This window comes from Lathyrus oleraceus, chromosome 6, assembly GCF_024323335.1.
Source record: "Lathyrus oleraceus cultivar Zhongwan6 chromosome 6, CAAS_Psat_ZW6_1.0, whole genome shotgun sequence".
NCBI lineage: Eukaryota > Viridiplantae > Streptophyta > Magnoliopsida > Fabales > Fabaceae > Lathyrus > Lathyrus oleraceus.
Window position 1 is genome coordinate 96531524 of NC_066584.1, and position 12609 is coordinate 96544132.

At 32.3% G+C, this 12609-nt stretch overlaps 1 protein-coding gene across 1 annotated transcript; it reads left to right on the top strand.

Annotated features, from left to right (window-relative positions):
• Nucleotides 1-893: 893 nt before the first annotated feature.
• Nucleotides 894-1621, top strand: LOC127092281 (zinc finger protein ZAT11-like). Its single transcript, XM_051031126.1, has one exon. The coding sequence runs from the start codon at nt 981-983 to the stop codon at nt 1509-1511; it is 531 nt and encodes a 176-aa protein (XP_050887083.1). The 5' UTR covers nt 894-980; the 3' UTR covers nt 1512-1621.
• Nucleotides 1622-12609: the final 10988 nt, after the last annotated feature.

Genomic DNA, 12609 nt, shown 5'->3' on the forward strand with positions numbered 1-12609 from the left:
AATACAAAAAAAAAAACCAAATATGGAACTTAAAAATAATGTGTATATCATCTTTTCATCGTGTTAATTAAATTTAATAAATAATTCATATTTAAAAAAATATTATAACTAAATCAAAATATTATTAAAGTTTTTCTTTAAAAAATATATAGAAAAAATTTAAACAAATATTACGTTAGTAAAATATTATATTATTTGTAATATTAAATAAAAAAACTAACATAAATCAATTTTATACAATAAAACAAAAAAATTAAAAATAATAGCCCTGGACCAATGAATGACTGAGGGTCCTCTAAATAAAACGTCATTCACACCCTCAACCAGGTTCATTAACAAGGACAATTTATAAAGAAAAATCAAACTAGAATATATTTCAAATATAGGGCATTGTAGTGAAAAAAGAAAAACTTAGATTTTTTCATTTTCAACATCTACTAGAAAACAAGGAAAAACATTTATTTGGCACCCATTTGATAAGTACCGTTGTCTCTGTTGAATAGAGACTGAAAATTCCTCCACCCAGATGCACATGAATGTACTAACTATTAATCAGAAGTTGCTATGCCTTTTCAACATAAATATTAATTTGTTTTATACTAGAAGAAATTGTAAAAGAATATTCTTACATTAAATGGTGGAAGTTTCATGGATCGTTGTTCTTGTACAACAAGCAGCTTATTGCTCAAGACTCAATCATGGAGTCTGTTTGTGTTCAGCAATTACGCAAGCATAGAGCGTATTCACGTCATTTACAATAAGTCAAAAACTCCAACTTATTAAATGTTATTATTATATATACTAATTCATACACGGTTGAACTAAATAGACTATGCTAAGTTTCTAAGTTGAACAATAAAACCCATTGTCCACGTTTTCATTTTTTGACTTTATTCACAAGTCTATATATACGATACGTTAAGTGTTCATCATTAATACCAAACCATTTCATACAATACTAAACATTCACAATCATAGTTATGATGAAGAGACAGAGAGAAAATGTAGTAGAAAAAGAGAGCATGGATTTAGCAACAAATCTAATGTTACTCTCATCTCATCGTACCCATCAACAAGAAAACAACAAGACATATTCTCAAATGGAGTTTGAGTGCAAAACATGTAACCGCAAATTCTCATCTTTTCAAGCACTTGGTGGTCACAGGACAAGTCACAAGAAACTCAAACTTGAAGGAGATGAAACACTCAAAGGGAATATTCATATGACTAAGGAACCAAAAGTGCACAAGTGTTCAATTTGTGGACAAGAGTTCAAATTGGGTCAAGCTTTGGGTGGACATATGAGAAGACATAGAATTAATAATGAAGAGGTTTCTTCATCTTCTATGAATTATCATCAAGTGATAGCAAAATCTTCTCCTGTTTTGAAAAGATCGAATAGTAAAAGGGTTATGTGTTTGGAGCTGGACTTGAATTTGACACCTTTAGAAAATGATTTGAAGTTCTTGTTTGGAAGTAAAGCACCACAAGTAGATCTCTCTTTGTTTTGATTTTAGTATCTCATCAGATTTTTGGACATATTATGATCATCATCTTTGTATTTTTCAATTTTTGTATGTAACAACATTTATAGATTAATTTATTGAGTTTCATTGGTTAATCCTTAGTTGTAGTAGAAGATTAAGGGTCTGTTTGAAATGCATCTTAAAAATTCTTTTTTAGTTTTTGAAAATTCAAAATTTAAAAACTTGTTTGAATATAATGTTTTGCAAAAGTGTTTTTAAAAACTCTTTTTTATTTTTTAGTTTTTAAAAGCAAAAAAGTGAAACAGTTTAGTTGTGTTTTGCTTTTTACTTTTTAATTTTTAGTATTATAAAACTTGAAGAAAAAAAATAAAAATTTATAATTTTCATCAATAACATTAATGTAATTTTAATAATTTTTATATTTTAAAAATAAAATAGAAAAACGTATTTGAAAGAGTATATTATTTCTTTTATTTATGCTCTTTTTATGTATAAGTAACCTTTTCAAATATGTTTATTTATTTAACTTAATTTTTTTTGTGTTTCTTAATTATTTTCACTATATAATTTTTCTTCTTCTATTAAACGTGGAATCCCATTTTTTACTTGTTTTTTTCTTATTATTATTACAAACAAGTGTTATGTGATTTGTAAAATTAAAAATTGATTTAATCCAATTATTTGTATTCGACCAAATATCAATTAATTTTCTTAAGTTTGTAATATTTTATACAATAAAATAGATTTTAAAAATAAATGACAAAATATTCATTTTTATTCTCTTTTTAAAATACTATTAAAAAATTAGATTATCAAACAAGTTTTTTCATTTTCATATTTTCAAAACAGTTTTTAAAAATTAGTTTATCAAACAAATTTTTTTGTTAATTTTTTTCTTAAAAATAATTTTTTAAAATAAATTTGAAAAATAAATTTTAAGAACTAAAATTAAAAAGTATTTCAAACAGGCCCTAACACTTTGCATTTTCATTGTGAATTTCTCAATCTATTGAGAAAACTTTGGTAATAACTTTATAAAGAAGCATTCTATTTCTTGTTTATTATGATAGCGGTGAACGGTCTTTAGACTTGTAATACACCATTTCCTCTATGCATGGGTAGTGGGTACGTTGAGCATGAAGTATTATGTTGGAGTTAGTAAAGTTAAAAGAGAGCTTAGTAACTTTTAATCTAACCATAAAGTTAACATTAGGGATGAGTGGCAATGGCAGTAGATAACCTCAAGAACCATGGGGAAAATGGTAATTTCCCCAAGTTTGTATATATACCAAAATCTTAGTGGAAAACTATTACAAACCTAATTAGTTTATATATATATATATATATATATATATATATATATATATATATATATATATATATATATATATATATATATATATATATATATATATATATATATATATATATATATATATATATATATTATTGAGTTTGATATTCTAGATTTTAGCCCAGTGTTAAATTAAGTCCAAATGTCTCTACGTATCCTATAAATTTCTATCGCATTTGCGAATTTTTAAAAATGGTCTCTGTTTTCGGAGGTGTATCCTCGGAAGCACCCCAACACACACTCAAGTAAGACTATTGAGAGTGACGCCATATTGTTTGGTTCATTTTATTTAGGAGATGCATCTCCGAAAACTTTCTGTATTTACATTTCTGTAAGCCAGACACATCAGTATCAGACCCAAAAACAAATGATTTTTCCAAATTGAAATTAAGATTCATAAAATAAAATTATTATTACATAGATGAGTTCAACATAAAATGCAACATTACACTTCAATATCCAGGTGGACACTTCAACATCTTCAGAATATCTTCGACGAATCTTGAAATCTCGCTTCCAATTCGAACGAAAATTTTGTTTCGAAACGGAAAAGCGTATTCCACATAGCCCTTACATCCGCTTGCGTATTGAGCTCAAATTCGTTAAACTCAATCTTCCCTCTGTTGTCCATCGACGGTGAACGATACTCGAGCTTTTTAATCTTTCGATTATCTCCGTAAGATAAGAGATAATGGATTTCATATTTGATATCATCGAGAGAGGTGAAGTCGTTGAGCTTTAACGTGTGCCCGGAAGCTTCGTTGAAGAAAGAGACATTTGCGACATACCGGTCAATGTTTAGTGGTGACATTTGAGACATTTTCAGTTTGTGTGAAATATAACATAAGAGCACTTTAATTTATAGAAACCATAAATCAATTTGAACTACTCAATGATTGACATGTTGATTATGGAGATATATCTCCGAAACCGCATCCTATTATCTTGTTTCCGAGATGCATATCCGAAACTTCTACTGAATCAGTTTCAAGACAGAACCTAGAATATAACATATCGATCCTCATCATAAAATCACCTCTGAAATACATGAGGTATTTCTTAAAATATTATGGAGATGCATCTTCGGAATAAAAATAACCAAACTTATAGGACACCTCTCAGAACGGCCTTTGTTGAATATGTAAGAGGTGTATCGGGAGATGCATCTCCGAAAATAGGGAGCATTTTTGGAAATTCGTGTGGTGCGGTAGAAACATATAGGGCGCGCGTAAAGAAGTCCCCTTTAACACATTGTATACACTAATCTAGAATGTTTAACCTGTCACTTTCCAATTAAGTCTGCCACCTCTATATATCTTCATAATTTTTAAACTGTTCACGGACAAATTTGAGTAAAAACTACGAACGAAATTTTCGATAGTTCATTCAAAATTTTCGATAAGATACCAAATTTCCGGTAGTTCATTTTTAAATTGTTAATATGAATTTTTTATAGGTTTTTTTGGAAAAAAAATTAACATACCTGATTTTTTAATAAATCTGATATCTACATTTTTTTCTCAAATTTTTTAAATTTTCGATAGTTCATATCCAATAAGTAAACTTTTTTAACACTACTGTCGAAAACTGTGGTAGTTTACCAAAAATTTCGAAATATCCAGTAGTGTAATTTTTTTTTTTGGAATTTTTTTCCAGAAATTCTGGTATTTTATCAAATTATTGATTTTTTATCGAAAATTTTGGAAAATTTTGGTATTTTTTGAAAAATTCCAATAAACGCAATAGAAAATCTATAAAAAAAAATAGTAAGAGCATAAAGGTAATAGCAGCCACTATGTAGAGATGCCAAGTTTAATTGGGGGATGGCAGGTTAAATCCTCAGTAATCTATCTGAGACATTTTGGCCCAAAAGGGTCTCATTCATATCACATTGTAATATGAGATCAGAGACACAAACCTTGTCTAAGTCTCTTTCTTCCCCGTTCCACTTCTAGGGTTTCACTGCCGGCCCCTTTTGTTTCTTCCGATTTCATGGCTTCCGATGCAAAATCTGAGAATCATGATATCTAGAATAATGATTCCACCACCAATCATTCAAAAACCAACAAACCTAAAGATCCTACCCAAAACCTTAGAAGTCTCGATTACCTTTATCCTGGTGAAAATCCCAGCTCCATTATCACTGCACCTCTGCTTGGTGATAACTATCATGATTGGAGCAAATAGATGCGCCATGCTCTCACCTCCAAGAACATCAATGGTTCTCTTTGCAAACCTAATTTCTCTGATGAAAATTTTGAGCTATGGGATCAAGCTAATAATATTGTTCTTTCATGGATTAACAGAACCCTATCTCCTCACATCGCTCAGAGCATTATTTGCTTCGACTCAACCTTCGAACTTTGGGAAGACCTCCGAGAAAGATTCACAAAGGGCATTCATTTATGTTTTCCTAATTTGTTATATGATTCCATTCAATCAAATAAGGTGATCTCTCTCTTTCTCTCTCAATACTTTACCGATCTCAAGATTCTTTGGGATGAACTCAAAGATCTTCGTCCTATATCTTCTTGTTCATGCCACACATCATGTACATGTGATCTTTTAAAGGCAGATCGAAATTACAAACACCTGGAGTATGTAACCTACTTTCTAAAGGGATAAAACGATAGCTACCATACTATCCGCACCCAAAATTTTCTTCTTAATCCATTATCTAACATCAATAGGGTTTACTCTTTCATTGTACAACAAGAAGTTTCCATGCCCTCTACTCCTTTATCTACTATCCTCTTTGCCAACAATAACAACCATACTGGGCGTGATATGGGACGTGGCCAACCTAAAACCATCATGCTCTACACTAATTTCCATAAAACCAACCATACGATCGATCCTTGCTACTTCAAGCACAGATACCCTCACGGATATCGCAACAAAAATACAAAACCTAGTTACAAGACCAACGGGCAACTCAGACAACCAAGGTGTTCTCTCGTAACAAGATTATCAATATTTACTCCTACTTCTTCAACAATCAAATAAAGATGCTCAGATTCCCCTATCTGATAAGCTTTCATCTGCCGACACTCCTCACATTATTTCAGGTATCTTTAATACAGGTAATGACCTAAACCATTATACTATGTGAATTCTTGATTCAAGGGAATCTGATCATGTTTGCCCATATATCAAGTTCTTTTCTGCTATTAAAATGATTCAACCCATCCAAATTAACTTTCCCGACGGTAATACCCTAATTGCCATCTTTTCCGGCACCACCATCCAGAACAATCATCTACATTTGCGTAATGTCTTTTTTATTCCTGCATTTCATTTTAGTCTTATTTCAATTTCTAGACTATGTAAAAATCTGCAATATAAAATTCATTTCTCACACAATTCCCGTCACGTTCAGGATGTGTCTACCAAGAGGATGATTGGAAACCTGGTTATGCATAACACCATTTATATATAGCACACAAGTCCTTTACACACTCACCACTTTTGTAATTCCACATGCCCTGTTCAATCTCTTTGTAATTATGATGTAAACTCTCTTAAAGACAATGATATTTGGCACAATAGATTAGGACACCCCTCAAATAAGGTATTACAGAGTATGTATGGTTCTTTTTCTATTATCAAATATCATAAGAATTTGATTTGTGATGCTTGCCATTTTGGAAAAAATATCATTTATCTTTCCAACTAGAACCTCTAACACTTCTCATCATTTTGAATTAGTTCTCATGTACATATGGGGTGTCATTAATGTGCATTCCATAAATGGTTTCAATATTTTCTTACTATTGTTGATGATTTTTCTCGTTATACATGGACCTTCTTGACGCATTATAAATTTGAAACTAGAAATCATTTTTAAAATTTCATTGCATACTGTTAAACTCAGTTGTCATGTAAAATCTAAACCATACACAATGACAACGGAACTGAATTTATCATGCCCCATACTATGCATCTTTAGGGGATTTTCATCAAGGAATTTGTATTACGACATCTCAACAAAATACTACAGTAGAAAGGAAGCATAGACACTTGTTAAATGTTACCTGATCCCTTCTTTTTCATGCTAAATCATCTAAATCCATTTGGTCTTTTGCTTTTGATAAATAGATTGTGTAGTCCCACCATTAAGAACAAAACACATAAGGAGCTGCTCTTTAATGAAGCCACCTGCTTTGATCACCTTAGAACCTTTGGCTGCCTCACTTATGATACAACCATATATAGACATAGGGACAAACTTGACCCTAGAGCTAGTAAATTTATTTTCTTAGGTTACACCAATGGAACTAAGGGATATCTCCTCTATTAGATCCACCTTTATCTCTAGAAATCAATCCTTTTATGAAATTTAATTTCCCCACACTTCTCTTAATCCACCCATCCCCAATCTTGGACATCCTACACCAACCACTCCTTCCAACATTCCCTTTCTTTTTTACTACCCTTCTGACCATACAGAAGTTATTATATAACCCAATCCACCACCTGATACACATACTACCTTACCCATTGAGGACACCAACAATAATCCTTCTCCTACTGAACCTGTTCTTATTCAAGACACCAACAATCATCCTACTCCACCTTTCAACCCTCATATTTAAACTCCCCTTAGAAATCCACTAGAACCAAAATAACACTTGCATACTTAAATGATTTTATTTGCAATACTTATCATTCTTCTATTCTCTATGACATCTCAAAATTCATTTCATACAATAATAGTTCACCTGCATTTTACTCTTTCATTTATGGACTTACTATTTATTGTGACCCAATTACTTACAAACAATCCATCTCTCATCCACATTGGATCAAAGCCATGAATAATGAAATTCAGGCTCTCATAGACAACAAAACTTGGGTTTATACCCTACTTCCACTAGGCAAAAAGGCCACTGGATGCAAGTGGGTATATAAAACCATGTTCCATGTTAATGGCTCTATAGAATGTCATAAATCAAGGTTAGTTACACAAGGTTTCACTAAAGTTGAAGGTATATACTTCTTTGGCACTTTCTCTCTGGTTGATAAACTCACCACTATAAGACTCATACTTTCTCTAGCTTCTTCTTTAAATTTACATCTTCATCAACTTGATGTTCATAACGCTTTCTTCCACAATGATTTGGATGAGGAGGTTTACACGGAGAACCCAAAGGCATGCAACCCTCTTATCCAATTCAAGTTTGAAAATTATTGAAATCAATTTATGGCTTAAAACAATCAAGTAGGCAATGGTTTGAAAAGCTTTCTATTGTCCAGCTTTCAAATAATTTTACACAATGTGCTACTGATCATTCTCTATTTATTCATAAGTCTAACACTTCCTTTACTACATTACTTATATACATTGATGATCTCATCATTTCAGGTACGAATTTAGATATCATTCAACACATCAAAAACACATTACAACATCATTTTCACATCAAAGACCTTGGCACATTGAAGTATTTCCTTGGACTCGAGGTAGCCAGAAGCAAGTCAGGAATCAACATTAGTCAAAGAAAATAAGTCTTGGATATTCTGTCAACCGCTGGACTCCTAGGTTGCAAACCCGTTATTACTCTAATCAACAGACACCAACCTACAATCTAACAAAGAAGAACCTATGACAGACCCAACTTCATACAGACGTTTGGTTGGCCAATTAATCTACCTACTCAACACCTGTTCAGACATTACTTTTGTTATCCATTAATTGAGTGAACACATGACCAATCCTACCACAACTCATCATAATGCAACTATGTGTGTCCTTCGTTATTTGAATAATTTTGCTGCTCAAGGTTTGTTCTTCCCCTCATCTTCTACTCTATAACTCAACGCATTTTTAGATTCGGACTGGGCCACATGCCCAAATACCAGAAGATCTATTAGTGGATACTGTATATTTTTAGGCAACTCTGTTATATCCGGGAAATCCAAGAAACAAATAATTGTTTCTCGCAGTTTTATAGAGGAAAAATACCGTGCAATATGTTCTAAAATAAGCACACATTGTGCATTATAACATGTTCCAAAAGAAGCACACATTTGTAGCATAACATTGTAGACATTAGCGAAGTTCTGAAAGAAGTACATATTGTGCATTGCATTGCAAAAATGAATGATGTTCCAAAATAAGTATTACATTACAAAATAGTCAACTAGAAAAGGAAACTACATATCACCGTGACATTTGCCTTCATGTCTCATCCCATGACTCTATTTTGCAATTACAAGACCCTAACTTTGGGTCTTCTTGGTTAGGAACATAAGAACCATCATTAGTATTATCAATCTCCAATGGTGCATATGCACTTGATCCTGAGCCATCGTAGTTTTAAACATCCAGACTTTCTTCAACTTGTTACTAGTCCTCTTAGGTGCTTGATAACACCAAATTACACCGTTGTTTTGACTCGTTTTGTACATGTTTTGTTATTGTTTTACTTCCATTTCTAGTGTTATGTGGGTATTTTGTCTGCATTTCAGGTATTTGACCATATAGGAGCCATGTGCGAAGAAACGAAGTGATTCAGAAGCAAAACGAAGAAAAAATGGGAAATTACACTCAAGGCGACCTATGTGGCGTTCTCCATGGAGAATTCCATAAGAATAATGATGTGTCCCACTCACCAACGGTCAATTGACCAACTCTTCCACACTTTGGGAAGGTGGAGTTCACCATCTTGGCATGGCGTTCTCTATCCTTTGTGAGGGCCAAACGGTTGGAAAGTGGGCTTTCTTGGTCTCCCACTCACTCCATGCACTCCTACATTCTCTCCCATGAATGAAGAAACCTCTCACTTGATATTTTGGACCATGGAACACTATAAATAGGTGAAAAGCTTCATTTTCCAAGGCATCCAAGCTTAGCACAATCTTAAGCACTAGAATTACCGATTAAAGTTATAACTCATCACATCGAGGAGTTATAGCACCAGAGAGCATTGAGTTTGTACGATGTTTGGAGCATTTTATTTTGTCGCAGTTTAATCTTTCTGCCATTTATATTTCTTTACAAGTCTTCAACAATTTATTATGTACCAGATTCAAGCCTCCGTTTAGAGCAGGTTTTTAATATATTACGCATTTTTATTATATCGCTTTGTTTATTTACTCGCACGTTACTTTCCTCGTCTCACAATTCTTCTTTTATTTTCAAGTCTTATTTCTTGCATCGTATTGCTTTACTTTTGTTAATTGCATGTTCTTGTCGTTATCTCGTTTTCAAAACTAATTTCTAAACCACTCTTTTCAATTCAATTACCTTTCCGAAATGTTTACTTCTAAGTTACAAGTGTAAGACCCCAATTTTGACCCTAAGATCCCTCATGCTATCTCATCATATGCATTGGCATTGGGACCACACTTTGGCATTCTCCTTATCCTTCATTCATTGGGTTTGCATTGGGAGAGGTCACCAAGCACTTTAGATTATATCATACTTTGTTTTTCTTTATTTACTAACCAAAATACCAAAAATATATCAATGTATAGTTTGTTGCTTTTGTAGGTAGTGTGTATGCTCACCTATGTTCTATCCAGCTCATATCTAGGGTTTAAGACCCTCAATACAAGGAGCTCAATCAAGAAATGATTCACATTGGCTCTAAGTATCATATATGGATCCCCATGTTCTTCACATGATATTTTGATCAAGAAATCATCAAGAGTTTGGAGTTTGTTTGCCTTGGAAACCCTAATTCATCTGGGTATCTTGTATGACTTCTTCAACAAGTTTCTTTAACAATGGGTCAAATTCATTAAAGATGAATCTACCAAAGCTAACACGCATCTGGTCATGGTGTTTGACCGTACTAAAGGTTGGTACAATGTTGTTGAGTCCATGAATCACAATGAAGGCATACCAAGGGGACATTATCGAGTGGAACTGGATAGAGGTTGGTGTGACTGCGGAAAGTTCCAAGCCTTACGTATGCCCTGCTCCCATGTCATAGAGGAATGTTCAAAGGTTCGACAAGATTCATCCTACTTACTATCCGACGTTTACAAATCCATAAACCTTTGCAATGTTTACAAAATTAGCTTTTCAATGGTAGCAAAAGAGGATTATTGACCTGCATATCAAAGGGACATTCTCTGGCATAATGAAATAATGCGAAGAAAGAAAAAGGACCGCCCAAACAGCACCCGTATTTGAACCGAAATGGATACGGCGAACAAAATGGTTAGATTATGAGTTCATGTCGCCAACCCGATCATAATCATACTAACTGTCCCAGTGTTGGAACAAGCACAATAAGATAATTTTAATTGTAACTCTTTTACTTTATATTAAAAACAACATTCATTTCATATGATAACTTTGTGAGGAAATACCAGCACAAATAAATACAACACATACAACACATAAGCAACACTTAAACAATAACACAACAAACTACAACCAATAAAATACCATCACTAACAAATACAACACATAAACAACATAAATATGCGATTACAGCAACATAACTATGTGATTACAACCATCAAAGCAATTTTGTAATTAGTATACATCATCGAACGTTTCTATATTCCAAAGTCGGATCTTTATCGGAGGTTGCACTACTGAAAAAATTAAATCGACATTTCTCTTGTGAATATATGAATATTCATACATTTTAAAGAAAAGAAAATTCAAGGAGATTGAAGGAAAATGGAAGAAGGGTAAGAAGTTGTGTGAAAAGTTATGGGAGATATGTTATGTATTTATAGAGCACACACACATGCATACGTCATTGCCTTAGGCGCACATACACACACACACACATGATACATGCATGCGCCAATGCATGTGACGCACACTCACATGCCTACATGCTTGCGCCAATGCATGCATGCCCAAGGGCATTGACGCCTCTGTTCATTTGCAATGCATGCATGCGCCAATGGGTTGAGCGCCTCAGTGCATTGCCAATTAGATGTGCTAGTTCAACTGACGCATAATAATCAAATGTGGTTATTTCGATAATTAATTTAAAAAATAAGTTATTTAAGTTTAATAAGTGACCAAAATAAAAGAATATTTAAAAATCTAAAAGTCTGTGCGTTTTTTTTACGGGAGTTTTCAAAACTCATCCAAATAATCAGAGAGAAAATAACTTATTAACTTTTTATATATATATATATATATATATATATATATATATATATATATATATATATATATATATATATATATATATATATATATATATATATATAATGAACACTAATTAATGTTGTATAGCTACTTATAATTTATAATTAGTGTGGAAAATTTATTTTCTAGAATTCTTAACCGTCAATACATTTTTCATTTTTTTTAGTATGTGCGACTGTTCATAACTTGTGAGCTGTGTAGTATTTGTACTTAAATGTGGCCTAGCTATCGTTTTTATTTTATTTTAGTAATTTTAGACTTCAGAAAGTACAATGCAACACGTTAGATTTTTCCATTTTCAATATATGCTGTTTTTTTTTATTTGACTTCTTAAAGACATGTGAAGGAGTATAGCACTCATTTTTAGATGTGAAAGTGTTCTACCAACCAATCAGAACCCAAAGAAAAACATGTTTTTGCAACTTATTTGATCAATTCATTTTTGTAGACAACTAATTGGTGCAACACTTTCCAGTTGTCTGTGTTGAATGCAGACCAAAAATACCCTCACCCATACGCCATGCATAAAAATGTATTTTATTATCTTTAGAGTTTTGTTGTATGTTTACTCATTATCTATGTATGGAATGTCATGTAATTTTTTATAATAATTTATTTTAGATTGAGTTAAAATTTTTAAT